The 25,325-nt window shown below is 68.1% G+C and overlaps 6 protein-coding genes, 1 long non-coding RNA gene and 2 other non-coding genes across 12 annotated transcripts; 3 read left to right on the top strand and 6 right to left on the bottom strand.

The window, feature by feature from the left end:
- Positions 1-1,674: 1,674 nt before the first annotated feature.
- GFER (growth factor, augmenter of liver regeneration) lies at positions 1,675-3,992 on the bottom strand. 2 transcript variants are annotated; one of them, XM_051830245.3, is made up of 3 exons: positions 3,602-3,992; positions 3,222-3,418; positions 1,675-2,331 (listed from the first exon to the last, which is right to left on the bottom strand). In XM_051830245.3, the coding sequence occupies exons 1-3, from the start codon at positions 3,857-3,859 to the stop codon at positions 2,169-2,171; spliced, it is 618 nt and encodes a 205-aa protein (XP_051686205.1). In that variant the 5' UTR covers positions 3,860-3,992; the 3' UTR covers positions 1,675-2,168. The 2 variants fall into 2 exon arrangements, with proteins under 2 accessions (XP_051686205.1, XP_051686206.1); XM_051830246.3 differs by having other exon boundaries at positions 3,222-3,385; positions 3,602-3,990.
- On the top strand, positions 3,304-8,362 carry NOXO1 (NADPH oxidase organizer 1). Of its 2 annotated transcripts, XM_051830250.3 has the most exons (9): positions 3,304-3,441; positions 5,842-6,105; positions 6,208-6,288; positions 6,420-6,495; positions 6,589-6,766; positions 6,894-7,075; positions 7,164-7,277; positions 7,823-7,940; positions 8,021-8,362. In XM_051830250.3, the coding sequence occupies exons 2-9, from the start codon at positions 6,040-6,042 to the stop codon at positions 8,259-8,261; spliced, it is 1,056 nt and encodes a 351-aa protein (XP_051686210.1). In that variant the 5' UTR covers positions 3,304-3,441; positions 5,842-6,039; the 3' UTR covers positions 8,262-8,362. The 2 variants fall into 2 exon arrangements, with proteins under 2 accessions (XP_051686210.1, XP_051686213.1); XM_051830253.3 differs by lacking the exon at positions 3,304-3,441 and having other exon boundaries at positions 5,896-6,105; positions 6,423-6,495.
- TBL3 (transducin beta like 3) lies at positions 7,284-14,943 on the bottom strand. Its single transcript, XM_089321857.1, has 22 exons — positions 14,759-14,943; positions 13,705-13,756; positions 12,964-13,059; positions 12,798-12,845; positions 12,572-12,713; positions 12,399-12,483; positions 12,138-12,308; positions 11,985-12,060; positions 11,737-11,830; positions 11,468-11,649; positions 11,252-11,393; positions 11,119-11,177; positions 10,703-10,806; positions 10,163-10,310; positions 9,772-10,002; positions 9,619-9,689; positions 9,383-9,539; positions 9,252-9,310; positions 9,049-9,152; positions 8,897-8,968; positions 8,657-8,815; positions 7,284-8,562 (listed from the first exon to the last, which is right to left on the bottom strand). The coding sequence occupies exons 1-22, from the start codon at positions 14,797-14,799 to the stop codon at positions 8,444-8,446; spliced, it is 2,412 nt and encodes an 803-aa protein (XP_089177983.1). The 5' UTR covers positions 14,800-14,943; the 3' UTR covers positions 7,284-8,443.
- Positions 14,944-16,711: 1,768 nt separating this feature from the next.
- RNF151 (ring finger protein 151) lies at positions 16,712-18,630 on the bottom strand. Of its 2 annotated transcripts, none has more exons than XM_089321859.1 (4): positions 18,413-18,630; positions 18,010-18,123; positions 17,707-17,803; positions 16,712-17,339 (listed from the first exon to the last, which is right to left on the bottom strand). In XM_089321859.1, exons 1-4 carry the CDS (start codon positions 18,490-18,492, stop codon positions 16,857-16,859), a joined length of 774 nt encoding a protein of 257 aa, XP_089177985.1. In that variant the 5' UTR covers positions 18,493-18,630; the 3' UTR covers positions 16,712-16,856. The 2 variants fall into 2 exon arrangements, with proteins under 2 accessions (XP_089177985.1, XP_051686216.3); XM_051830256.3 differs by having other exon boundaries at positions 18,010-18,155; positions 18,413-18,552.
- Positions 18,631-19,039: 409 nt separating this feature from the next.
- Positions 19,040-20,029, bottom strand: LOC149120660 (uncharacterized). The gene is made up of 2 exons (XR_016226327.1): positions 19,888-20,029; positions 19,040-19,668 (listed from the first exon to the last, which is right to left on the bottom strand). It is a non-coding gene; the product is annotated as an uncharacterized LOC149120660 (long non-coding RNA).
- LOC127486421 (small nucleolar RNA ACA64) lies at positions 19,725-19,850 on the bottom strand. Its single transcript, XR_007913130.3, has one exon. It is a non-coding gene; the product is annotated as a small nucleolar RNA ACA64 (small nucleolar RNA).
- A 120-nt stretch (positions 20,030-20,149) lies between the features above and the next one.
- Positions 20,150-21,883, top strand: RPS2 (ribosomal protein S2). Its single transcript, XM_051830255.3, has 7 exons — positions 20,150-20,495; positions 20,575-20,664; positions 20,748-20,855; positions 21,093-21,266; positions 21,343-21,502; positions 21,596-21,687; positions 21,765-21,883. The coding sequence occupies exons 1-7, from the start codon at positions 20,319-20,321 to the stop codon at positions 21,843-21,845; spliced, it is 882 nt and encodes a 293-aa protein (XP_051686215.1). The 5' UTR covers positions 20,150-20,318; the 3' UTR covers positions 21,846-21,883.
- LOC127486420 (small nucleolar RNA SNORA64/SNORA10 family) lies at positions 20,882-21,014 on the top strand. Its single transcript, XR_007913129.1, has one exon. It is a non-coding gene; the product is annotated as a small nucleolar RNA SNORA64/SNORA10 family (small nucleolar RNA).
- Positions 21,884-21,941: 58 nt separating the features above from the next.
- Positions 21,942-23,996, bottom strand: NDUFB10 (NADH:ubiquinone oxidoreductase subunit B10). Its single transcript, XM_051830257.3, has 4 exons — positions 23,773-23,996; positions 22,399-22,537; positions 22,173-22,312; positions 21,942-22,094 (listed from the first exon to the last, which is right to left on the bottom strand). The coding sequence occupies exons 1-4, from the start codon at positions 23,918-23,920 to the stop codon at positions 21,991-21,993; spliced, it is 531 nt and encodes a 176-aa protein (XP_051686217.3). The 5' UTR covers positions 23,921-23,996; the 3' UTR covers positions 21,942-21,990.
- Positions 23,997-25,325: the final 1,329 nt, after the last annotated feature.

The following is a 25,325-nucleotide window of genomic DNA, read 5'->3' on the forward strand; positions in this document are numbered from 1 at the left end:
GGCCAGGCTGAAGCCAGGAGCCAGGCGCTTCCATTAGTCTCCCATGTAGGTGCAGGGCCCAGTGCCTGTGCCACCTCCTGCTGCTTTCCCAGGCACATTAGCAGGGAGCTGGATCAGAAGTGGAGCAGGGGACTCGAACCAGAGCCCGGGGAGATGGCTTTACCCACTATGCCACAACGCTGGCCCCCGTTTCTTGAAAATATTTCTTTGACAGACCTTCATCGAGACAATCTCTCATACACTAGTTCACTCGCCAAGTGACCACACCAGGCAGGGACAGGCCAGGAACTCCAGCCGGGTCTCCACAGGGGTGATGGGGACGCAAGTACGTGAGCATCATCCCTCCCCAGATGCGTGAGCAGGAGGCTGGCCTGGCAGAGCAACCGGGACTCCAACCAGCCCTGACACTGTGCCGGTGTCACAGCAGTGGCTTAACCCATTGTGCCACAGTGCCAGCCCCCTCTGTCTTGTAGAGAGAAAAATAAATCAAGGGCCAGGTTAAGGTACAGCAGCCCCCTGCGATGCCATAATCCCATAACAGAACCAGTTTGAGTCCCAGCTACTCCATTTTTTTTTTTTTTTTTAATTTATTTGAAAGGCAGAGACAGACAGAAAGAGAAGTCTTCCATGTGCTGGTTCACTCCCCAAATGGCCACAACAGCTGGAGCTAGGCCGACCCAAAGCCAGGTGAGGAGCTTCCGGGTCTCCCACACAGATGCAGGGGCCCGAGGACTTGGGCCATCCTCCACTGCTTCCCAGGCCACAGCAGAGAGCTGGATTGGAAGTCGAGCAGCCGGGACCCACTCTGCCACAGTGCCGGCCTCAGCTACTCACTTCTGATCCAGCTAACCTCCCGGGAAGCAGTGGATGATGGCTCACATGGGAGCCCAGATGGAGTTCCAGCCCCTGGCTTTGGCCTGCCCCAGGCTCAACTGTTGTGGTCATTTGGGGAATGAATCAGTAGATGGAAGATCACTGTCTCTCCCATGTGTCACTCTTTCAAATAAATAAACCTTAAACGAGGGGCCAGCATTGTGATAAGAGGGTTAAGCTACCACCTGAGATGCCGGCATCCCACATGAGTGCCGGTTCGAGTCCTGGCTGCTCTGCGTCTAACTCCCTGCTAATGGCCTGGGAAAGCAGCAGACGATGGCCCAAGTGCTTGGGCCCTGCATCCGTGTGGGAGACCCGGATGGAGCTCCAGGTTCCTGGCTTCAGCCTGGTCTAGCCCCCAGCTGTTACAGCCACCTGGAAAGTGAACCAGTGGATGGAAGATTTCTGTCTCTTCCTCTGTAACTCTGCATTTCAAATAAACAAATCATTAAACGCTAAATAAATAAGCATGTCTATGTTCCTTGCGTGCTGCTGGGGGCCACCTCAGCCACCTGGGTCACATCGCTCCACGCCACTCCTTGGCTCCAGACCTTGGCTGCCTGTTGCCGAAGCCGGGAGTGAAAGCCACATCTGCTGGGGTCTTGAACCCTGCACGCCCCGCTCCCTCCCCGTTAGAGCGGACCCTTCCGCTGCAGCCATCGGCCTCCCTGTCTACTGGAACACCCAGGCCACGGCAACACGGTGGCCGCCTGCACGGGCATCCTCTCCATGCCCCTGCGGGGTCAGACCCCAGACAGGAGGGCAGAGCTGAGCACAAAGCACACCAGAACCAGGTCCAAGTCTCTTGTCCAGCACTTTATTCTGGTCTCTGAGCCCGGCACCGTCCTGGCACACCTTCAGAGGGCCCGTGCCAGGCGGGGCGTGGCAGCACGCTGGGCGACCTCAGGAAAAACTCCGCCCCAGACTTCCCCATGGGGCTGGGCCCAACGGAGTACTCAGGCCCAGGCCTCACTCCCCAAGTGGCAACGGCACAGAGCCACTGGGGCCACGGCACTGCTCAGGGAGAGGCACAGCCGGGCCTCACGGGGCAGGAAGAGGGAGCCCCGGCCTCTCGCGGGCTGCCATCCTGGACGACGAGACGCTCCTTCCTGCCTCCCTCCCCTGCACACCCCTGCCCAGGCCCCCCGCTGAAGAGGAGGCCGGCCGCTGGAGTGCCCGCAGGGGGCAGCTTCCTTTCGGAAGGGCAGTGTCCTGGGACCACCCAACGAAGACGCGACAGCTGTGGCTCTGACGCACTTTAATGAGCGGCCCGCCCCTCTGCCGCGGCCGCCCCTCTAGTCGCAGGAGCCGTCCCTCCAGCCGTCGCGCCAGCGCTCGTCCACTTGTGAGCAGTCAAACTCGGGCTTGCCCAGCTTGCGGTTCACCTCGTTGTGCAGGCGGCACAGCCACTGGCTGAGGCACGCGCGGGTGCGGGTGTCCGGCTGGTTCCTGTGGATCCTGAGTAGGGGCGACACAAAAGGGGGAGGTGGCCCCGGCCCTGCCGGCGCCTCGCCGCGGGAGGAGAGAGAGGCACTGCAGCCAGCGGCACCGGGGGGCGTCCTCCTGCGTCCGGAGATGGGCGTTCCCCAGGGTGGACCCTGCAGAGCCCAGGGCAAGGCACCGGGGCACGAGGCAGCCACTTTACAGTCTCGTGAAATCAGGAACACTCACCTGTGCCCCTGGCCCCAGGCAGGTGCAGCCGGGGCGGAGCCGGCACAGAGCGGACCGCTCCTTAGCACCCCAGGGAGGCCTTGGTGAACCAGTCAAGCCAGGGCTGCCTGGTTCTAACTGTCGTGGCTGCCCCCACACGTCCGGCCCGGAGATGCCTAACACAGCTCCCGGGCATCTCAGTGAGGAAAAGCAGTGGGTTCCCAGGCTTTCAAACCAGCAATCGGGGGCCGGCAGGGCGCAAGGCCTAAGCCACGGCCTGCAACGCCAGCATCCCACGTGGGCGCTGGCCCAGTCCTGGGCGCTCCACTTCTGCTCCAGCTCCCTGGGAACAGCAGCGGAGAACGACCCAAGTGCCCGGGCCCCTGCACCCCCATGGGAGGCTGGGATGAAGTTCCTGGCTCCAGCTTGGCCCAGCGCGGGCAGCTGAAGCCATGAAGAGTGAACCAGCAAATGGAAGACCTGTCTCTCTCTGTTTGTTTGTTTCAAATAATAAAAAGAGCAATCAGCATCGACAGTCGGGCAAAGTGCAGCTCTCCCTAGCCTGCCCCCAGTCCTAGGGCAAAGGGCAGCCGGCCCTCCGGGGCGAGCCGCAGAGCCCGGGCGGCCATGGTCTCTGCCCCGCTCTGTGACATCAGCAGGCAGTGCGGGCCCCGGCTCCACGGGCGAGCGCGGCTCACCTCTTTCTGATGTCTTCCGCACACTCCTCACACGGATAAAACTTGGAGAACAAATGGATGAACTGGGCCATGTCCTGCTGCTGCTCCGGGGTGGGCAGGTCCGGGTAGTAGGCGGCCAGGGTGTGCAGCAGCGCCCAGCTGTGGCGGCCCAGCTCCTCGCGGTCCTGTGGACAATCCTCTCTAAGCTTCGTGTCCCGCTGCAGAAGTAGGCCGACTAAGGGTCAGTTAGCGCTCCCCGACACGGAGGCCCACCGGCCACCCCCTTCCTCCGCCCCAGCTCTGCACACAGGTCCTGCGGCGCTTCCGGCCCGCGCGCGGCTGAGCGGGGCGGCCGAGGCGCGCGGAAGCCAAGGGCGGGGAGGTCGGGCGGGCGCCGGCACCTTCTGCTGCGTTCGCATCCACGCCTTGAAGTCCACGCAGGCCCGGCAGGGCCGCCTCTGCGCGGCGTCCTCGGCGCGCTGCGGGGCCGGGGCCGGCGGCTGGCCTGCGGCGGCAGTGCCCGCGGCGTCCCTCCGCCCCGCGCCCCGGCCCCGCGCGTCCGTCGCCAGGTCGTCCATCACCTCGGGGCGCGCGCCGCCCGGCAGGAAGGAGAAGAGGCTCCCGCGGTACGAGCGCCCCGGCTCCCCGGGCGCCGCCATCTTGCCCGCGCAGCGCCTGCCGGGCCAGCTCGGCCGCCAGAGGGGCCTCCAGGTCGGCCTCCAGGCCAGCGCGCGCGCCGCCGCCAGCGCGCGGCCGCAGGAGCCGGGGGCGCGCGCCGCGGGCGCGGGGGGCGGGGCCGGGCCGGGGTCCGGGGCGGGGCCCGGCGCGGAGGCGGGGCCGGCGGCCGGGGTCCGGGCCCGGGGCGGGGCGGGGCCGGAGGCCGGGGCGCTGGCCGCGGCGGGGCTGGAGGGCCGGGCCTCGGCGGGGGCCGGGCCGGGGGCCCGGGCCGGCGCGGGGGCGGCGCCGGAGGCCCGGGCGCTGCGGGTGCCCCTGGGCCTCGCCCCCCGGCCCGCCGCGCTCGCCGGGCGCCGTCCGTGGCGGCGCTCGCGCTTCCTCCAGTAGAAGAGCAGCGTGTTGTGGAAGGTGCGCCGCGGCCGCGCGGCGGACTCGGGCTGAGGCTGGGTCGCAGTGCGGGTGGCGGCCCGCGACGCCCCCATCGCTCCGCTGGCACCTTCCTGCGTGCCCGCGGCCGGGCTCTGTGCCCGCAGCGGGGGGCGCGCCCGAGGCTGGCCCCCCGGGGCCTTGGCAACGGCGCGTGCGGCGCGGGGCCGGCGTGACCGCACAGAGCGTTCCCTGGGACCCCGGGGCCGCGGTCCCTCCCCGGCGACCGGCGCCCTGGCAACGGGGCGCCCGCCTCCCCGCGGTCCTTCCGTGGATGTCCGGGCCGCGCTCTGTTCCCGGCACCGGGCCGGACAAGAAGCAAAAGTGCCCCTGACCGTCACTCCGTGCGGTGTTCAGCACAGTGACAAACCAAAGCCACACCTGTCAGTGTTCCTACAAGCAGTGGTAGGGCCCACGCAGGGCCGGGTGACCGCAGGCAGAGAGGGAGGGTCTGGGAGCCCAGGGCCGGGGGACATGGACAGCACAGAACGGGGGCGGGGTGGGGACTAGGGGTGCCCTTCAGGGGCCGGCACAGCCTCCCTGACCTGATCCCATGTCTGTTTTGTGAAGCTACCCCTGGCGGTGACGTGGAGAGTGGCTTTCACAGGGGCCAGCAAACCCCCCAGGGATGGGGGTGGGTGACGGCTGGAGTTGAACTGTGAGGGAACAGAGTAGGGGTCCAGAGAGCGGAAGCTGGGTGGAGCCAGCGTGGGCGCAGGGGGCCTCCGGATCCTTCCCAGCCCCATCTGATTAAACCTGGCCTCCCTCCAGCTTCTCTCCTGGGGCCCCCTCGGCTGCCTGGGCTGGCACCGGCAAGGTCAGACAGCTTTAGAGAGCAACCGGTGGGACAGACACACAAAGGATCTTTGTTGAGGCAGGGCAGCTTCCTGGAGGCCTGGGGGGGTGGGGGGCAACCTTGACACGGCACCAGGAACAAGCACCTGGCACAAGGGTTAGATGTGGCTTGGACAAGGAAGCCGCAGCCTAGAGAGGTAGGGCCCCTGGGTGAGCCCCCTGTCCAGCCAGTGCAGGGCCTCCCTCCCCGACCCTGGCTGAAGGGGCAAGGGGTCACTCCTGATGCCAGAGGTGGGTTTGCCGGAAGCTGTGACAGACCATGAATTCCCAGTGACCACCCCCAAGTGCCACTGGCCACAGGGACTGTGGAGATGCAGCCTCCCCACTGTGGGTGAACCCCTGGGGTGAGCCCATGAGTATTCACTTAGCACAACCTTCCTGCTCCGACTTGGTGGCACAAAGTCCTTCCTTCGGCACCAGGATTAAGCCAGAGGGAGCACCAGAGCCCTGTTGCACTGAACGATTGGTTCTGGACGGCAATTGCCGAGTCCAGCCAGTGAGTTCACAGCCGGAGCTGTTGGCACACCCTGGGGAGGGTTACCCAGGGTGTGTGAGCCCAGATAGGTGGGCCTCAGACAGCCCTTCCTTCTCCTCCCCCTGCCCAAGGCCAGACTCGGGAGGGCCCTGGGCGGGTGCAGTCCCAGCCTGGCCCTTCCAGGTGGGCGACTCATCCTCTCTCCACCAGCTCTGCCTCTGGCCCCTGGCCCTGCGCAGCCGGGCTCCTGCAGGTCGCGGAAGAAGGCCCAGGGGCGGGGCGGCTTCCCGGGGACTTGGCTTGGGGCGTCCGCGGGGAATTCCACTCGGCCAGTCTTCCGGCTGGCAGCGCAGAAGCCTCAGCCGCTGCCTGCCTGCCCCAGCATCCTGAGTCGTGCCGGCCACGGGCATGGCAGTCCCCCGGCACCCGGTGTCAGTGCGCGCAGCAGCCTTGGTGCAGATGGAGCGGCTCCAGGTATGACCCGCCCCTACCAGCCCGAGGGCTTTGTAAGTGGATGCCCCTGGCCCGGGCCCCAGGCACACCCAACCTCCCCCTACCACCCCCCACCCCCCGTAGACGTTTGCCTTCTCCGTGCGCTGGTCAGATGGCAGCGACACTTTGGTGCGCAGGAGCTGGGATGAATTCAGGCGGCTCCAGGTGAGCGACCCTGATGGGGTCTCCCTCCCTCACCCTCCACCTGGATTTCCCGTCCCTGTCACCCTGGGGAGGGGTCCACGCCCTGCCTGGAGGCCGGGCAGCTGGACAGACACCCCGCTTCTCGTCCTCAGAAGACCCTCAGGGAGACCTTCCCGGTGGAGGCGGGCCTGCTTCGGAAGTGCGACCGTGTTCTCCCCAAGCTTCCTGGTCAGGCCTGGGGTCCTGGGTGGGGCGGGGAAAGGCTTTTGGGCCAGGAAGACCTGGGGTGGGCCCCACAGTGCATCCTCTTGGTGCCTGCAGATGCACCGCTGTTAGCAAGAGGGGGACGCACTGGCCGCGGGCTGGCGCGCCTCCGGCTGCTGGAGACCTACACCCGGACGCTGCTGGCGGCCGCAGAGCGGGTGTCACAGAGCCCAGCGCTCACCGGCTTCTTTGCGCCACAACCCCTGGACCTGGAGCCCTCGTTGCCGCCTGGCAGGTGCTGGACCCAACTCCCTGAGGCCTACGGACGCTGGGGGAGGCTTAGTGGAGGAAGAGGAGCCACCGGTGGGCTTGTGGGCGTGGCGGGCCCGTCCCCACCCCCTCACCGGCTCCCTCCTTGCCAGCCTGGTGATCCTGCCGGCCCCCGAGGAGCCCAGGCCGCGTCCCGCAGGCAGCCTTGCCATCCACAGCCTGGAGGTTCAGCGGCTGCACTGCCTGCAGCCCTTCCACACCCAGGACACCCGGGGCAGGCCCTTCCAGGCGCGGGCCCAGGACAGCCTGGACGTGCTGCTGCGACACCCCTCAGGTAGTGGCCCCAGCAGTCAGGGCGCTGGCCTTGCTGCCCTGGACCCCGGTGGGCCGAGATCTGACGCCCTCCTGCCTCTTGTTCACAGGCTGGTGGCTGGTGGCGAATGAGGACCAGCAAACAGCCTGGTTTCCAGCTCCCTACCTGGAAGAGGTGGCCCTGAGCCCGGGCCAGGAGGGGGCCCTGTCCCTGGGGAGCACTGGTAGGATTTTTTTAAAAAAGATTTATTTATTTTACTTGAAAGTCAGTTACACGGGGGGGGGGGGGGGGGCGGGGGAGGGAGGGAGGGAGAGTGAGTCTTCCATCCGATGGTTCACTCTCCAATTGGCAGCAATGGCCAGAGCTGTGCTGATCCAAAGCCAGGAGCCAGGAGCTTCCTCTGGGTCCCCCATGTGGGTGCAGGGGCCCAAGCACTTGGGCCATCTTCCACTGCTTTCCCAGGCCACAGCAGAGAGCTGGACAGGAAGTAGAGCAGCCGGGTCTCGAACCGGCGCCCATATGGGATGCCGGTGCTGCAGGCCAGGGCATTAACCCGCTGCACCACAGCGCTGGCCCCTGGTAGGATTCTGACCCTCCTCTCCTAGCTGGGCAGTGAGGGGCAAGGGAGGGCCAGGGGAAGCGCAGGCGGCAAGGGGCGCTGGAGGGTCTGGGGGCGTGTGCTCAGGCTTCACGGGGCCCTGAACAGAGGGGCAACGGGAAAGGCGGGCGTCTCTGTGGCCTAGCACTGACCCCAATGCCCACCGCCAGGGCCCCAGTTCTACGCTGCCCGTGCCTTCGAGGGCAGCCGCGCGGATGAGCTGACAGTGCCTGCAGGGGCGCGTGTGTGCGTGCTGGAGAAGTCGGACCGCGGCTGGTGGCTGTGCAGGTGCGTGGGGTGGGGCTTCGGCCTGGCCTAGCCTGCTGCGGGGCGGGCCAACTCCTGACCAGGCTCCGCCTCCCTCACAGGTATGCCGGCCAGACAGGTCTTTTGCCCGCGGTGTTGCTGCAGCAGGAAGGGCTGGGCGCGCTCCTGAGTGGGCCCGGGCTCCACGGCGGGGAGGACACAGCAGAGGCCCGCGGCTCCCCGGCACCCCCCAAGGCCTGGGCCACTCCGCCTGCGGTGCCCACCCGACCACGGCTGAGCGCCATCCAGAGCCGCTGCTGCACCATCACCCGCAGGGCCCTGGGCTGCCAGGGAGCCCCTTGAGTGGGGCCGGGAGCTGGCGGAGGGGTGGGGGGCCCCCTAGCTGGCAGAGCCAGGAAGCTGTGATTCCCCGTTCCCTCAAAATACAGCGCCTCCTCCTCTAAGCCCTGTGTTGTGCCCCGGGCAGGGCCTGTGGGACCTGGGGGAGGCGGGCCCAGACACACGGCCAGATGGACACGCCAGCTCTATGTATTCGAGAGGGCTGGGGGGGCAGCAGGGAGGGTGGGCAGCTTCATGTTGTGCCACAGGAAATCCAGGAAGGTGGCCGCCTGCAGCGTCCGGCTGAGCCGCTGGAAATGGCGCTCTGGGGAGGACAGAGAGCGTCGAGGGGTCCGTGCCTCTCGCCCGCCCCCACCCTGCCCCGGCCCGCCCCGGCCCGCCCCGGCCGCGCTCAGCACCTGTGTAGGGCAGCAGGGCCTCCAGCGCGGCCCGCACGCCGTCGTAGGCCAGCAGCTCCTCGGGGGCCTCGTGCCGCAGCAGCACGCCCAGCACGGCCTGCGCCTCGTGGCAGTGCCGGGAGTTGGTGTTCCACGTGACGCAGAATCGCAGCAGGGCCTCTGTGGGCGACAGGGCCGGTCACCTACCTGCCTGCCGGACCGCCCCCGCCCCCGCCCCCGCCCTGCCTGTCGGCCCAGGACCTCTCTGGTCTCTCCGCAGTCGGAGCACTGTGGCTTCCAGCTTCTCACAGGCCTCGGGGTCCTTCCGGATGGCTGCGGGGGGGACAGGAGTCAGCGCCTGGAGGGCCCCTGCGCCTGCTCTGGCCCCTGGCTCACCCGGGGCGGGCACTGACCCTGGATGACGGTCAGCACAGTATGGGGCCGGTCCAGGGAGATGGCAAGGCCCAGCGCCCGCAGGAACCGCCGCTCATGGAGCAGGTTGTCCAGCTCCTGCTGTCTGGGGGTGGGGGGGGAACAGGGTCAGACGGTGCTGGGCTGAGGCTGCTCCAGGCCGCTCCCCTGACCACGAGCAGGGGTGCTGCTGCCCGGCACCCACCTGACCACCTGCTCTTCCAGCTTGGCCTGCGCCTCTGCCTGCTCCGCCTCCGTCACATCCTAGAGTCAGCTGGGGTCAGATGGGTCCCAGGCTACCCCACTCCCGCCACGCCCCGCCCTTGGGCCCACCACCTTCCAGAGAATGACGCGGGAGTCGCTGGCTCCGGTGAGGGCGCGGTCGTCCAGCCGGCTGCAGTGCAGGCCCCAGACCTTGTCCTCGTGGGCGTCCAGCGTCCGCACGCACTCGTTGTTCTTGATGGTCCACAGCTTCAGCAGCCCATCAGAGCCGCTGGGATGCAGCAGGGACTGGTCAGTGCCCAGGCCTGCCCACCGCCTCATGCCACCCCTGCCTGCTCCAGCCCCCGCACCTGGACAGCAGCTGTGTGCCACGGCTCACGAAGGCCACCTTCAGCACGGAAGCGTCGTGCCCCTCGAATGTCTGCGGTGAGGGGAGGGTGAGGCATCAGTGGGGGGGGCAGGCCGGGGCGGGGCCTGCACAGGGCCTGGGAGCCGCTGCTAACCTTGAGGCAGCTGAAGTCCTGCAATGACCAGAGCTTGATGGTGCCGTCGGCCGAGGCCGTGGCCAGCACCTGGTCCATGGGGGAGAACTGGACACACCAGAGGCCACGCCGGTGGCCTGCAAAGACGCCCAGCAGCTGGCACTGTGGCAGGGCCCAGAGCTTGGCCGTGCGGTCCTGTGAGCCTGTGGCCATCAGCTTGTCATTGGGAGCGACGGCCACGCTGTTGATGTCCTGGTGATGAGAGCGGGCAGCACTCACACCCCACCCGGCGAGGGCTCGGACACAGCCCACCCGGCGAGGGCTCGGACACTGCCCACCCCGGCGAGGGCTTGGACACAGCCCACCCGGCGAGGGCTCGGACACAGCCCACCCTGGCAGCCACGTCAGTCACCTTGTCATGGCCGCGCTGCGTGGTCTGGGCGTGGAGGACGACAGGGCCGCTGTCTGGGGCTGTGCTCTTGGACAGCAGGGGCCTGGGCAGGGGCCACAGCTTCACGGTGCAGTCCTGGCTGCCGGTCACCAGGAAGGACTCCTTCAGCCTGCAGCCCGACGGGGAGGGGAGACTGCTGAGGCCTGGCCAGCCTTGGCCCCCGTGCACCACAGACCCTGGGCCGGGACTCCCGATGCCTCCGGGTCCAAGCTCCTCTGCCTGTGCTGCCCACCCCCAGTGTCCTCACACCTGCAGACCCCACCCCCGCCCCGAGGGAGGTGGCCTCCCCACCCGACGGTGAGCCCCGGACGGTGAGCCCCTGTGTCTTCCGAAGTGCCTGAAGGCTCTTGCGGCTCCTGCTGTCCCACGTGCCTGGGCCAGAGCTGCCACAAGCGGGCTCAAAGCCATCACTCTCCCTGTCGCCCTCTGCCTGAGCCGGGCCCCGGGGACAGGCCAAGGCCTCGCCTCGCTGACACCCCTGGACGCGCCCGGGCCCACTACCTAGAACAGCAGATGGCGCCGACGCTGTGCGTGTGCCCCGAGCCCTGCGCCACGCAGGCCACCTGGCCGGCCTTGTTCATCCTCCAGATGCGGATGCTCTGATCCTGGAGGGGGGGATTGAGGGGAGGGCTGGGCCGGGGGCCTGCGGCCTTGGCATCACCACCCGGGAGGGCCAGTGCCCCCGCACCTCTCCCTCCAAGTACTGATCCTGGAGGGGGGGATTGAGGGGAGGGCTGGGCCGGGGGCCTGTGGCCTTGGCATCACCACCCGGGAGGGCCAGTGCCCCCGCACCTCTCCCTCCAAGTACTGATCCTGGAGGGGGGGATTGAGGGGAGGGCTGGGCCGGGGGCCTGTGGCCTTGGCATCACCACCCGGGAGGGCCAGTGCCCCCGCACCTCTCCCTCCAAGTGCCTCACCTTGGCGCAGCTGGCAAAGAGCCTCCCCTTCCGGAACACATCCAGGGCCAGGACGGTGTCTGGGGGAGCAGGAAGTGCGTCAGCAGCCGTCCCAGCAGTGCGGGGCACTCGAGGGCCAGCGGGCGGCACTTGCCTGTGTGGCCGGGGAGGATCTGGCAGGCGGACGACTGCAGCTCGAACACCTTCAGGCAGGGGCTGTTGGAAGCCACGACGATGTGGGAGTCGTCAGGCCCGAGGAATCGCACGTCCAGCACCTCCTCGCTGTACCCAGCGAACTAGGGGGCGGCAGCAGTGAGGCCGGGCCAGGCTCCCACGCCGCAGCCCGACGGGCAGGCGGGCGGGCACTCACCTGCTTCTGCAGCCGCAGGCAGCGCACGTCGTAGAGCAGCAGGTTGTGGTCCGCCGTGACGCTCAGCAGCAGGCCGGCGGCGCGGGCCAGGGCGCAGTGCGTCAGCTCCCGCCCGGGGCCTGGCGGCCGCGGCTGGGTGTACACACACCGCCCGGAAGCTGCCTCCCACACACGCAGTGCACCTGCGTGAGGAGCGGGGCTGCTGGGACCCACAGGCCCACGGGCCTCCCCAGCCCTGTGCCACCCAACCTCAGCCCTGGCCCACGTGCCTTGGTCACCGGCTGTCAGGAAGTGCAGGCCCGGGGACGTCACACCCAGGTCTGGCGCCGGCTCCTCTGGTAGCAGCACGGCAGCCTCCACGCTCTGGGGACAAAGTCTGTCAGGGGGCGCCCCCCGCTGCTGCCCGGCCCCCTCCCCAGCTGCCCGCAGAGGCACCCCCCCGCCCGGCCCCCTCCCCAGCCGCCCGCACAGGCACCCCCCGCCCGGCCCCCTCCCCAGCCCCCCGCAGGCGCCCCACCTCAAACACCGGCACTGTCTTCGTGACCTGAAGCTTCCGGAGGTCCCAGAGGACGCAGATCTTGTCGCGGCCAGAGCTAGGGAGACGGCCGCCTCAGTCCCGGCTCCCCCCGCCCGGCTCCCCCCACCCGGGCCTCCCAGTCCTGCTGCTGACCTGAGCATGCTGTGGCCGTCCGTGCTGAAGGCCAGCGAGGTGACGGTGCTGTAGTGGGCAGCCAGCACGGCCAGGCACGCCCGGTCCTGCAGGGACCACACGCGGACGGCGGCGTCCGCAGCCGAGGAGAAGAGGAGCAGGCGGGCAGAGTCCGGGTGGAAGGCCACCAAGCTGCAGGCCGGGGTGCGGGTGGGGACAGGTGAGCAGTGTTACCCGGAGCCCGGGGCCTCTGCCCGCCTGCCCGCCGCGGCGCCCACTCACTGCACGACCCCGGGGGAGCCCCGGAAGTGGTGTGTCCCGTAGTGCCGCACGATGTCCCAGACACGCACCGCGCCGTCGCAGCCACCTGTGGGAACGTGTCTGCGGTGATGGGGCCCATGCGCCCACAGCCCCTGCCCCGTGCCCACTGGCCCCTGGCCCAGCTGCGGCCCTACCTGTGGCGAGCAGGGTGGAGGTGGGGTCAAAGGCCATGGCAGCCACAGGAGCCGTGTGTACCGCCTTCCACAGGCGGGTGACCGTGCCCTCTCGCCAGGCCCACTGGGCCAGCAGCAGCGCCCGGCTGGCCGTCACCAGTACCTGGGGGAGAGTGAGGCACCCTCATGGGTCCAAGTGCAGGCGGGAGGCACTGGGGCTCGCCCCCGCCCGGCCCTGCCTGCCCACCTCATCGTCGGGGCTCAGGTCGAAGGCAGTGATGTCCTCTTGGTCCTCCTAGGGGCACGGGGAGAGCCGTGAGGCTGGGCTGCCCTTCTCGCCGCCCCCACGCCCCAGGGCACCACAAGGTCCCCCGAGGGCCATGGAGCGGGCCGTTCGCCCCGCCAGCCCTCACCTGCTCCAGGCTCCGCAGCACCGCTCCCGAGGCCACGTCTAGGACATTGACCCTGCTGCCGCAGACACAGACGAGGTGCCGGCCGGCCTGGTCCAGCTGGAACACAGAGCTTCCTTAATGCCAACACACAGCAGCCGGCCCAGCCCCAGCCCTGCGTGCCCCTCCCAGGGGTACCTGTGCTTCCCACCCCAGCCCTGCGTGCCCCTCCCGGTGGGACCTGTGCTTCCCGCCCCAGCCCTGCGTGCCCCTCCCGGTGGGACCTGTGCTTCCCGCCCCAGCCCTGCGTGCCCCTCCCCTGCGTGCCCCTCCTGGTGGTACCTGTGCTTCCCGCCCCAGCCCTGCGTGCCCCTCCTGGTGGTACCTGTACTTTCCCGCCCCAGCCCTGCGTGCCCCTCCTGGTGGTACCTGTACTTTCCCGCCCCAGCCCTGCGTGCCCCTCCTGGTGGTACCTGTACTTTCCCGCCCCAGCCCTGCGTGCCCCTCCTGGTGGTACCTGTACTTTCCCGCCCCTCCCCTGCGTGCCCCTCCTGGTGGTACCTGTACTTTCCCGCCCCAGCCCTGTGTGCCCCTCCTGGTGGTACCTGTGCTTCCCGCCCCTCCCCTGCGTGCCCCAGCCCTGTGTGCCCCTCCTGGTGGTACCTGTGCTTCCCGCCCCAGCCCTGTGTGCCCCTCCTGGTGGTACCTGTACTTTCCCGCCCCAGCCCTGCGTGCCCCTCCCCTGAGTGCCCCTCCCGGTGGTACCTGTGCTTTCCCGCCCTTGTAAAACGGCTCAATCTTGTGCTCGACAGCGTAGCTGGGGAGAGAGGGGAGGGAGCAAGGGGTCACCGCCCGGGTCACGCCCTGCCCTGTGCTGGGTGCACGCCCAGGGGTGAAGCCGACAGGCCCCTGCCCTGGAGGAGTTCCCGGGGAACCAGAAAAAGCCAGGAGTGCCGGGTGTGGCTGCTACCCCGGCACAGAGGCCCTTGGTGGGGAAAGCCTCCGTCTTCGGCGCCGGTTCATGCCCCGGCTGCTCCATTTCCAAACCAGCGCTCTGCTAACGGCCTGGGACAAGCGGCGGAAGATGGCCCAAGCGTGTGGGCCCCGGCTGCAGCCTGGCCCAGCAGATGGGAGATCTCCTTCTCCCCCTGCCTCTGTAACTCAGACTTTCCAGACCTGAGCTGGTGGCCAGCGCTGGCCTCGGTCCGAGCACTGATTCAGGTCGTGGCTGCTCCCTCGGATCCAGCTCCCCAAGACGCCGCCCGGGAAAGCAGTGACGGCTCGAACGCTCGGGCCCCTGCACCCATGCGCGAGGCCGGGTGGAGCTCCTGGCTCCCGGCGTCCGCCAGGGCTGCCCCACATTCACCGCGGTCCCACAGCTGCTTCCAACCAGGGTCCTTGGGGGCCCCTGCTGGGCCCGGAGCCCCATCCTCCACACCCCGGAGCCCGGCCCCGGCGTCCTCCCAGCCTCCTGCAGCGGTCAGTTCCAGGCCGGCCGCCGGGCCCTCGGCCGCAGTCTCCTCTGGACAGCAGCTCTGGGACTCAGCCCGGCGACCGCCCGGGACGGAGCCGACCGCGTCGCCCCCTCCCCTGCCCGCCTTCCCCCGCGCCGCCCGCACCCCAGGCCAGCCGCCGAGGGGCTCCTCTTCCTGGACCCCGGCGCCTGCCTCACGGGGGCTCAGGCGCCATCCCGCCCGCAGCTTCAGCCACGACCCCGCGCCCCAGACCCCAGGGCGCCTATGGCGGCGCTGCGCCGGGCCCCGGGAGTCTCCCGCAGCGATCCCAGCCCGCTCCCCGGGAGGCGCCCACGCGGACTCACTTGGCCTTGAAGCGAGCTACTGCGGCCGCGGGCTCCTCCATCGCTCCTGCCGGGATACGCCGCCGCCGCCGCGTGAGAGACTGGCGAGGAAGCCGCACTCGCGGCGCTCGGTGATGGCGTCACCACCCGCGACCTCGGCGGCTTGTGGGCACAGCGCGCTTGGCGCCATCTTTGCTGTGGGCAGCGGCGGCTGCGCCGGGAGGCGGAAGCTGGAGGGGGCGTGTCCAGCCTGGAGGGGTGGGGATTTTGAGTTCCCTGGGTGCTGCCCTGGCGCTGGGTTTAGACTGGCGTTATATTCTATATTATTTTTATTTTATATTTTTTTGGATTTTTAATTTTTTGAGTGTTTAATTTACTTGCAACCCAGAGTTACAAAGACAGAGAAATGGAGATCTTCTATCCGCTTGTTCCTTCCCCAAGGGGCAGGAGCTCCTACGGGGTCTCCCACATGGGTAGCTGGGATCCACGCGCTTGGGCCATCTTCCACTGCTTTTCCCAGGCACGTCAGCAGGGAGCTGGACTGGAAGTGGAGCAGCCGGGACATGAACCAGTGCCTGTATGGGATGCTGGCATCACAGGTGGTGGCTTTCCCCACTGTGCCGCAACGCCAGTCCCTTGGTCTATTTTTTTAAATTATTTATTGGGTTCATTGGAAAGGCAGAGTGACATAGTGAAGGAGAGACAGAGACCTTGCATCTGCTGGTTCACTCCCCAAATGCCCACAGCAGCCAGGGCTGGGCCAGGCCGAAGCCAGCAGCCAGGAGCCCCATCCGAGTCTCCTACAGAGGTGGCAGGCAGCCAAGTCCTCGGGCCATCCTCTGCTGCCTCCCAGTGCGCACATTAGCAGGAAGCTGGAGTCAGACCGGCTATGAAGCCGGATACTCCCATGTGGGACAGAGGCGTCATTAGGCCAAACGCAGGCCCAGGAGGTACCGCTTTGTTTTGCTTTTTATTCAGGATTTTATTTACTTGAAAGGCAGTGTAGAGAGAAGGAGAGAGAGCAAGTGATATCTTCCATCTGCTAGTTCATTCTCCAAATGGCTGGGCCAGGCCAAAGCCAGGAGCCAGGAGCTTCTTCTGGGTCTCCCACAGGATGCGGGGGCCCATGCACTCCAGCCCCCCTCAGCTGCTTTCCAGGTGCATCAGCGGGGAGCTGGGTCAGAATCCTGAGCTCTACCCATGCCCATGTGGGGTATCACCGGCGGCAGCAGCTTAGCCCACTGCACCACAAGGCAGCACCCAGGAAATGCAGGGCTTTTTAAAATATTTATTTATTTGAAAGAGTTACAGAGAGAGAAGGAAAGGCGGGGGGGGGGGGGTGTCTTCCACCCGCTGGTTCACTCCCCAATTGGCCACAATGGCTGGAGCTGAGCCAGGAGCTTCTTCAGGTCTCCCATGCAGGTGCAGCGGCCCAAGTACTTGGGCATCCTCTCCTGCTTTCCCAGGGCACAGCAGAGCTGGATCGGAAGTGGAGCAGCTGGGAGTTGAACCGGCGCCCATATGGGATGATGGCACTGTAGGCGGCGGCCCCAAGATGCAGCTTTACCTGGGGTGCTAGAGGAGGCGTCACGGACGGCCCCTGTGGCTACCTTGAACCCTGCTTCTGGCCCTGCCCAGCCCGCGCCGGCGGGGGCTGGGGTGTCTGGTGCTCAGGAGGTCCACAGACGCCCGTGGGGCTCAGGAGGGGAGGAAAACACTAGAGTGCCTCGGAAAATGGCACCGAGACAGACCTCTCCTGCCGGGGCACGCTGGCTGCAGGAGACAGACCTCTGGTGCCAGGGCGGGGGTGGCTGTGGGAGACAGACCTCTGGTGCCGGGGCGGAGTGGCCGCCCGCCCGGGTGCTGTTGTGAGCAGCCATCTTGCTCCGGGCTGTGAGGCTGGCCACTCAGGAAGGAGGCTGGGAGAGGCTGACCCGGGCACCCCTCTGCAAGGACAGTGAGGGGGCCTGCCCGCACAAGACCCCGGGTGGCAGAGGACTTGAGGACCAAGGGAGGAGGGACGGAGTGCCCGGAGCTCGGCTAGGGGACGGGGCGGGGGATGAGTCACGAGGCCGTGTGGTGGGCCAGGCCTGGGCGCCACGTTTATTTACCCCTCTGTTTATAAGGCACTTTGGCCCTGGGCCCTCCACAGCCCCGCGCCCCCACTGCCTTCCGGGGTGGCCGCAGCCTCCTGCGGGGTGCCGGCCAGCAGGGCCTCGTCCTCCTCCAGGAAGTTGCCCAGCTGGGCCAGCTGCCGGCGGATGAGGTTGGTGGTGCGGTGCACCTGGCGCACGCGCTGCAGCAGGCACAGCAGCAGGGTCCGGCTGCGCTCCTGGCGCTCGCTCCAGGCGTCCCGCAGCTCCCGGTAGCAGTTGTGTCCGGCACGCTCGGCCGGGCCCAGGGTGGCCCCGCAGCCCAGGGGGCAGAGATGATGGGAGCTCTGCTGGCAGTGCCGCTGGTGTTCAGCCAGGGCCCCACGCGGCACCCGTGCGGCGCAGCCCTCCCTGGGGCAGGCCGTCAGCTCAAACGGGCATGAGTCCTGGTGCCCCCTGCGATGGGCCAGGGGGCAGGTGACCAGGCAGCCAGCCTCCGCGTTCTTGCACTGCGGGCAGGGAGAGCGCCCTGTGAGGTGGGGCCCTGCCGGCCAGGGCCCCGTCCCGCCTCCCAAGCTTTTGTGACTTCACTGAGGTGGTGGTGGGAAGCCAGGCAGGTGAATCCCAGGGCCCGGAGAAGGGGGAGCGGGGACATCTGTGAGTGAGCTTGCTGTCCCTCATCTGTAAAAGTCGGGGGGCTGGGGAGTAATGGCCAGCGCACCAGGTGCAGCAGAGGACACAAGGGCTCAGACAGGCTGGGGCACTTGCCCGGCGCCACACAGGGAGCCGGGTCTGATGCCCCCAGGGCCACGCCGGCTCCTTCGAGGGTGGGGCTCTCCTGGCCTGTGCCTCCCCGCGGCAGGGTGGGTGGGCTACCTTGACCTGCAGGCGGCCTATGGCTCTGCGGAGTTTATTCACGTGGACCATCTTTTTCCTTTTCACCTCCTTCCTGCAGCACGGACAGGTCTTTTGTCTGCAAGGGGCGGAGGCACAGCCGTGTGAGCTGTGGCTAGGAAGGGCCGGGGGCCTCCGGCGGTCGCTCCCCAGCCCCGGAGCAGGTATCACAGGGCTGGGCCGGGGGCTGCGGACCTTACAGGGCGCAGGAGCAACGCAGCCCGTTGGGCCTGTGAGCTCCGGTTCCGGGCCACCCTGCCCCCCAGCCCCAGGGACCCGTGGCACCTGGTTAGCCACCGGAGGATGCACTTCTTACAGAAGATGTGGCTGCACGGCAACCTCACCGGCCTCTTAAGAACTCCGTGGCAGACGGAGCACAGGAAGCTGCAGTCAGGAGTGCTGGCGAAGAGGTTGAGGTCATACCCGCCACTCTGCAAAACCGGGCCGGCTGGGACCGGGATCGGATCCCCCACCCCACACCCCAGGGGGAGACCAGCAAGCTTCCGACAGGGAGGGCGGCCTCACAGAGCCCCGCAGAAGGCCTGGGGGAACCGACTTTAAGGGGGCAGCTGGCCCAGAGTTCAAGCCAGTTTTCTGTGGTTCCCTTTGCTCTGAGGGCCTGGAACCCACCAGGCACCCCGAGTGCAGTGGGGCCTACCCCTGCACGGCTAAGCTGCGCTGGGCTTACCATGACTGGTGTCTGGACGGCAGCTCCACTGACCCCCGGGGCCTGGGAGCAGGTATTTCACAGCTGCTGTCTGCTGACATCACAGTGGCATTGTCCAGCTCAGGCCAATCAGAGCCCCTGTGCCATCCGGGACGGGTCTGTGCAGCCTCCTGTGTGGGGGTGGGCCGCAGCCGGTGCCCTGGGAAGCAGAGCCTTCCCCTCCCCCCAGCCCCCGTGGGGTCTCTCCTAAACCTTTAAGATGGTCTCCCACGTGGATGGCAGGGCCCAAGTCCTGGGGCACTGGCCGCGTTCCCAGGTGCATTAGCAGGGGCCAGACAGGAAGCAGGGCGGCTGGGACTCCACTGGTGCTGGCACCACAGGCCGCCCCCCCAGCCGGTGCCAGTCACGTGGGTAGAGGTAGACCCGCAGCCTGGCAGTTAGCACGTCTCTCCGGGCCAGACCCTGGGGTGCTGAGCTGTCCCCGGACAGGAGCCCCTGGGCCGTGACCTCACGTTCCCATCCTAGCTCACACCAGCCCAGGGGAGGTCCCGGACGGACAGGCCAGGGTCCCTGGCACCCGAGGCCTCCTCCTTGCCCCCAGGGGTGGGGCTGCACGACGCCATGACGCGCCACAAGAACACGCAGGACACAGGTTGAACGGCTTTATTTGAGACTGCGTGGAAAAACCTGTTCCGTACCAAGGGCCATCTGCACGTAGCATCTGGAAGACCCCACGAACTCTCACCTCGGGAGACGGCCGCCTGGTGAGGGCGCTTCTACGCACCCTGGCAAGGTCCAGCGCGGACCGCGGAGACCCCGCTGCATCCACAGCCACTGTCCCTGCCCCCGGCCACCGCCTCCACACTGCAGCGGGCCCCCTCTCTGCCCCAGGTCTGTCCAGGTCGGAGGCGGAGTGAGAGGGCCTCCCTCGCCGCGTGCATCCGGAGCCAGGAGCTTCTCCCGGGCCTCCCACGCGGGGGCAGGGGCCCGGGGGCTCGGGCCACCTTCCGCTGCTTGCCCAGGCCACAGCGGAGCTGCATGGGGAGTGGGGCGGCCGGGACTCGAACCGGCGCCCATGTGGGAGCCAGCGCCTCAGGCCACAGCGCCGGCGCCTACCCCCGCGTGGGAGACCCACCCGGGGAGGGAACCGGCGCGTGGAGGCCTCTCAGCTCGCTCCCGTCTCCGCCGCAGACCCCGGCCCGAGGCGTTCGCGGCCCGCCCGGGCCCCGCGGGTCTCCGCTGTCGTCGCCATCGGCACAGGGTCCTCCGCCGGCGTCCTGCGGGGGGCGGACAGGGCACGGTCAGCGGCCGGCCAGGCCAGCGGCCGCGCGGCGCCTGTCGGGGCCTGGGTTTCGCCGCCTCACACCGAAGCCGTGGGCGGCGAGCGGAGGCCCCGCTGGCTGTGGGCGCCGAATCTCACCCGCGGCCACGGCCACGGCCGGGGCGATTTTCAAGCGGCGCCGTCCTCCCGGACCACCGACCCCCACCGGACCCACCTCGAGGGGACAGCGCCCAGCTCACGCCCGGGAGTCCCGAGAGAGGCGGCCGGCCACGGCGCGCGCGTTTATAGCGCTCTTCCCGCCACTCAGATTCCCGGGCCGCGCTCGGCGGCAACGCGCAGGCGCACGCACATTGCGCCGGGGGCTGGGCACGGAGGAGCCAATCCCAGGCCGCCCGGGGCCGAGGGGCGGGAACAAGGGCAGCGAAGATCTCGCGGTGCTTGAGCGGTATAAAAGCTGCCTCCCGGATATCCTGCTCCTTCTTCTTCTCCGAGAGAACACGTGAGTGAGGCCCTGGCGGCGGCGGCCCGCGAGGAGGGCGCGGGAATCGGCGGACATCGGCCGCCTGCGCCTGCGCTGCGTGCCGGGCGACCCCTTCCCGGCCTCAGCCCCGCCTGACTGCCGGGTTTTCTCGTTTCTCGCAGCAAATGGCGGATGACGCCGGTGCAGCAGGAGGGCCCGGAGGCCCCGGGGGCCCTGGAATGGGAGGCCGCGGCGGCTTCCGCGGAGGCTTCGGCAGCGGCATCCGAGGCCGCGGGCGCGGCCGGGGTCGGGGCCGGGGCCGAGGCCGCGGCGCCCGCGGAGGCAAGGCGGAGGACAAGGAGGTGGGTGCGCGCCGGCGGCGGGCGGGCGGTTGGGGCGGCGCGGGGCGGGCGGCCCCTCACCTCGCCCCTGCTCTCCCAGTGGCTGCCGGTCACCAAGCTGGGCCGCCTGGTTAAGGACATGAAGATCAAGTCCCTGGAGGAGATCTACCTGTTCTCCCTGCCCATCAAGGTAGCGGGCGGCCGGGCGAGGGCGGGCGGCCGGGGCCCGGGCCCAGGCCTGGCGCCCGCAGCGCGGGTCTCGTGTGTCCGCAGGAGTCCGAGATCATCGACTTCTTCCTGGGCGCCGCCCTCAAGGACGAGGTGCTGAAGATCATGCCGGTGCAGAAGCAGACGCGGGCCGGCCAGCGGACCCGCTTCAAGGTGCGGCGCCGCGCCGCGGGGCGGGGCCTCTCCCAGCTCTGCGTGGTCGCAGCGGCCTCACCCGTGCGGCCTTCGTAATGGGGAGAGAGAGAGAAGACCCCCTGGGGACCCGGGGCTGGCCTCCCGGTGGCCTCTCCCGCCCTTGGGGGCGCGACAAGCCGCGGGCGCGAGCGGGGAGGGCTGACGCCGGGCCGCGCGCCGCCGCCGCGCCCGCCTCACCCGGGGGTCTGTCCGCAGGCATTTGTGGCCATCGGGGACTACAACGGCCACGTCGGCCTGGGCGTGAAGTGCTCCAAGGAGGTGGCCACCGCCATCCGAGGGGCCATCATCCTGGCCAAGCTGTCCATCGTGCCCGTGCGGCGAGGCTACTGGGGGAACAAGATCGGCAAGCCCCACACCGTGCCGTGCAAGGTGGGCCGGGGCTGGGCTGGCGGGGGCCCCCGCGCGGCGCGGCTGCCGCGGTCCTGACCTGCCCGGCCTCTGCCAGGTGACCGGCCGCTGTGGCTCTGTGCTGGTGCGCCTCATCCCCGCGCCCAGGGGCACCGGGATCGTCTCCGCCCCTGTGCCCAAGAAGCTGCTCATGATGGCTGGCATTGACGACTGCTACACCTCGGCCCGGGGCTGCACCGCCACCCTCGGCAACTTCGGTGGGTGCTCCCCCTGCCCCCCCCCCCCCCCCCGTGCTGGGCCGCTCCTGGGGGCGGGGCCGGGCCAGAGTTGTGATGTTCTCTGTCCCCCAGCCAAGGCCACCTTCGATGCCATCTCCAAGACCTACAGCTACCTGACCCCCGACCTCTGGAAAGAGACCGTGTTCACCAAGTCTCCCTACCAGGTACAGCCCACTGGGGGCACCGGCGGGGGGGCGGGGCGGGGCGAGGGCCTGGTTACAAGCGGGCTGTCTCTCTCCAGGAGTTCACCGACCACCTTGTGAAGACGCACACCAGGGTGTCCGTGCAGAGGACCCAGGCTCCAGCTGTGGCCACAACATAGGTTTTTACACGAGAGAAATAAAGTGGACGGAGCCTGCATGTGTTTGTGTGTGCCTGTACTGACGCGCGGTGGGGGGGCATGAACGACACTGCAAGCTCAGGGTTCGGTCCGTTTATTTGATTCCCGGGCGGGCGCGAGGGCGGCCTCAGGCAGCCGCTGTTTCCTGGGCGGCTCTCCTCTCCTCCAGCATCCTCTGCTTCTGCTTGGCCAGACACTTCCTGGCAGAGTAATGGGCCCCCAGGTCGTGATCTGCAAGGAAAGGGGGTGTCAGGAGGGGGCAGGGTGGGTCCTGGCCAGGGGACCCGAGCGGACCCCGCGGGCACTCACAGCGGTCCTGGTAGGCCTTGGCCACCTGGGTGAACTGCTCCAGCTCCTTGGCGCAGTTCTGCTTGTAGCTCTCCCCCTCGCGCTGCTGGCAGGCCTTGAGCCGCTCCTGGACGATGTTCAGGATCTCCTGGTCCACTTTGCTGAAACACAACACAAGGGGCCGAGCGTCCTCCCTGTGCCGGCGGCAGGGCCCGCCCTCCCGCGCCCAGGGCTGCCGCTCACGCACTAGTCCCTCCTCCACTGCATCTCGGCCTCGAATATGCACGTGATGTCGCCCTCCTCGCACTCGGTGATGTCGGGCACGCGGCGGTACTGCCGGTGGTAGTAGTAGTGGCGGTTCTTGGCGTGCTGCTGCTCTATGAACTCTGCAGAGAGAGCCCCACGCTCACCACAGCCTGCCCGCACCGGCGCTTGGCCCCCATGACGGGCCCATCCTGGCAAGGGCCCGGCCCTGCTCGCCCGCCCAGTGCTCTGGGACCCCAGCCCCGCCAGCACAGAGGCACTAAAGGGTCTCAGTCCTGGGCCTCAGCCGCACCCCACTGGTCAAGTAACCAGCAGCTTGGCAGTGCTGCTCCTGCACCCCGACAGGCGGGCACACGCCCCCGCTCATAGATATATATACATGCACACAGAGCCCACTCCTGCATATAGACACGCCCCCGCTCCTCATATACACACGCACACACACCCTCCTCCTCACACACACACACACACACACACACACCCCGCTCCTGCACGCAGATGGGCACACACACCTGCATGTACAAACGCACACAGCCCGCTCCTCACACACAGACACACCCCTCCTCACACACACACGCACCCCGCTCCTGCACGCAGATGGGCACAGACACAGCTGCACGTACAGACGCACACACCCGCTCCTCACACACACACACACCCTGCTCCTCACACACACACACACACACACCCCGCTCCTGCACGCAGATGGGCACACACACCTGCACGTACAGACGCACACCCCCCACTCCTCACACACACACCCCGCTCCTCACACACACCCCTCCTCACTCACACACACACCCCGCTCCTCACACACACCCCTCCTCACTCACACACACACCCCTCCTCACTCACACACACACCCGCTCCGCACACACACACACACCCTGCTCCTCACACACACACACACACACACACACCCCGCTCCTGCACGCAGATGGGCACACACACCTGCACGTACAGACGCACACACCCGCTCCTCACACACACACACACCCCACTCCTCACACACACACCCCGCTCCGCACACACAGACCACACTCTCTGCTCCCACGACGGCGACGCTAGGTCTGCCATCTGCTCGCGGGCTGAGCTGGGCCGCAGACGTCGCCCCAAGCAGCGAACCTCGGGCAGGCCAGGCCCCCCAGGAGCCTCTGCTCTAGGGCCAAGGGCTGGCCCGGGACCCTCCGGCCGGAGCCCGGGGTCCGCCGCGTCCAGCGCGCCAGGGGCTCCGCCTCTGACGCTCGCTCAGGTCCAGGGAGACCGGAAGCCGGCGGCGCGGCGGCGGCGGGGGTCCCGGGGGCGCCGTGAGGGCCGGGGGTCTCCGGGGGCGTCAGGGCGCGCCCAGGCCCGGTACCTCTCACGAGGGTCACCGGCCGGTCCACGAGGAGGTCGAAGGCCTTCGTCAAGTAGGTGATGGGGTTGGGCAGGGAGGTCTGCGGCGAGGGCGCCGGCGTGCGGCGCGGGGGCTCAGGGTACACGTCCTTGTCCCAGCTGTCCGGCATGGCGGCGGCAGGCTCCCGCGCAACGCGCGACCCGCGGCCGAGGACGCCCGCTGCAGAGGACGCCGAGGGCGGCTGCGCCTGCGCGCGCGCGGCCGCGGGGCCACATGGGACGCCGAGTTCGCGGCTCGGCGCACGCGCGGACACGTCCCGCGGCAGCGCGCCCCCGCGTGGGCTCTCGGCGTCACTGCACGCACAGCCTCCCTGCCCGCCCCGGTCTGGGTGCTGGTCAGGCGCTGGGATCTCGGGATGTCCAGCGCCTGCGCCTCCAGGTACCCCTCCTGCACGCGCGGGCCTGCGTGGGCACAGCGTGCGGCCGGCCTCAGGACCCTGGCCCACATGGAAGACGGCTCGCACCTGGGCTCGGAGCTCTCCTGACGGACGACGGTCAGCTCTGCCGGCCCCGGCCCTGTGGGTCACCCTCTGCGCTCTCCACACCTGGCCCAGGCTCTGGCGGATGTCCATGGCGGGTGCTGGACCCTCCCGCCCAGAGGCTGGGCCCGGGGATGGGAACACGGAGCCACAACTCTAGGGACCCAGAGACTCTAGGGTCGGCTCCAGCACCGCGGCAGGGTGCTGCCCGAGCCGCCGGCGTGGACCAGCCGCCCGCTTCAGATCCGGCTCCCTGGTAGCGCTCCTGAGAGGCAGCAGGTGCCGGGGCCAGCGTGTGGGCCCCTGCCGCCCACGTGGGAGACCTGGGTGGAGTTCCAGGCTCTTAGCTTCAGCCTGGCCCAGCCCCAGCTGTTGCAACAGCCATTTTGGGGGTAAACTGGTGGATGGAAGACATCTCTGTGTGTCTCTCTCTGTAACTCTGCCTTTCAAATAAATAAAATAAATCTTTACTTATGTATTTGAAAGGCAGAGTTACAGAAAGAGGTAGAGACAGAGAGAGAGAGAGGTCTTCCATCTGCTGATTCACTCCCCAGGTGGCCGCAACGGCCGGAGCTGAGCCGATCCGAAGCCGGGAGCCAGGAGCTTCTTCCAGGTCTCCCACGTGGGTGCAGGGGCCCGAGGGCTTGGGCCATCTTCCACTGCTTTGCCAGGCCATAGCGGGGAGCTGGATCGGAAGAGGAGCAGCCGGGACTAGAACTGGCACCTATCTGGGATGCCAGCGCTTCAGGCCAGGGCATTAACCTGCTGTGCCACAGCGCCGGCCCCATAAGTGAATATTAAAACAGAAACCAACACTTCCATTAAAAAGAAAATTTAAAATCACAGAAACGCCAGGTCTGCAGTGACGGGCTCTTGGAAACACAGACCCCAGACAACATTCTTAGCATTTTATCGGCGTCGAATCTTAGCATCTAACCACGCAAAACCCGGAGTTCCTGCAGACTCCGCCCACGGCTGCAGAACCTTAGCAGTGGAGAAGCTTCGAGCTGAAAGCTAAGAGGCATCATCTCCTCTT

This window comes from Oryctolagus cuniculus, chromosome 19, assembly GCF_051225735.1.
Source record: "Oryctolagus cuniculus isolate XC-2025 breed Fujian yellow rabbit chromosome 19, ASM5122573v1, whole genome shotgun sequence".
NCBI classification, from domain to species: Eukaryota; Metazoa; Chordata; class Mammalia; order Lagomorpha; family Leporidae; genus Oryctolagus; species Oryctolagus cuniculus.

Coding starts and splice junctions, on each gene's coding strand:
- GFER (XM_051830245.3), bottom strand. CDS start 3,859: ATGGCGGCGCCCGGGGAGCCGGGGCGCTCGTACCGCGGGAGCCTCTTC. Junction 3,419..3,601: donor GGATGCGAACGCAGCAGAAG/GTGCCGGCGCCC, acceptor CTACTTCTGCAG/CGGGACACGAAGCTTAGAGA. Junction 2,332..3,221: donor GCGGAAGACATCAGAAAGAG/GTGAGCCGCGCT, acceptor GCCCCTACTCAG/GATCCACAGGAACCAGCCGG.
- NOXO1 (XM_051830250.3), top strand. CDS start 6,040: ATGGCAGTCCCCCGGCACCCGGTGTCAGTGCGCGCAGCAGCCTTGGTG. Junction 6,496..6,588: donor TGTTCTCCCCAAGCTTCCTG/GTCAGGCCTGGG, acceptor TGGTGCCTGCAG/ATGCACCGCTGTTAGCAAGA. Junction 7,941..8,020: donor CGCGGCTGGTGGCTGTGCAG/GTGCGTGGGGTG, acceptor CCTCCCTCACAG/GTATGCCGGCCAGACAGGTC.
- TBL3 (XM_089321857.1), bottom strand. CDS start 14,799: ATGGAGGAGCCCGCGGCCGCAGTAGCTCGCTTCAAGGCCAA. Junction 13,060..13,704: donor ACAAGGGCGGGAAAGCACAG/GTACCACCGGGA, acceptor TCTGTGTTCCAG/CTGGACCAGGCCGGCCGGCA. Junction 12,061..12,137: donor GACGGCCACAGCATGCTCAG/GTCAGCAGCAGG, acceptor CCGTCTCCCTAG/CTCTGGCCGCGACAAGATCT.
- RNF151 (XM_089321859.1), bottom strand. CDS start 18,492: ATGTCAGCAGACAGCAGCTGTGAAATACCTGCTCCCAGGCCCCGGGGG. Junction 18,124..18,412: donor CCGTCCAGACACCAGTCATG/GTAAGCCCAGCG, acceptor CCTCTTCGCCAG/CACTCCTGACTGCAGCTTCC. Junction 17,340..17,706: donor TAGGCCGCCTGCAGGTCAAG/GTAGCCCACCCA, acceptor CCCTGCCCGCAG/TGCAAGAACGCGGAGGCTGG.
- RPS2 (XM_051830255.3), top strand. CDS start 20,319: ATGGCGGATGACGCCGGTGCAGCAGGAGGGCCCGGAGGCCCCGGGGGC. Junction 20,665..20,747: donor TGTTCTCCCTGCCCATCAAG/GTAGCGGGCGGC, acceptor GTGTGTCCGCAG/GAGTCCGAGATCATCGACTT. Junction 21,688..21,764: donor TCACCAAGTCTCCCTACCAG/GTACAGCCCACT, acceptor GTCTCTCTCCAG/GAGTTCACCGACCACCTTGT.
- NDUFB10 (XM_051830257.3), bottom strand. CDS start 23,920: ATGCCGGACAGCTGGGACAAGGACGTGTACCCTGAGCCCCCGCGCCGC. Junction 22,313..22,398: donor ATGCAGTGGAGGAGGGACTA/GTGCGTGAGCGG, acceptor GTTGTGTTTCAG/CAAAGTGGACCAGGAGATCC. Junction 22,095..22,172: donor CAAGGCCTACCAGGACCGCT/GTGAGTGCCCGC, acceptor CTTTCCTTGCAG/ATCACGACCTGGGGGCCCAT.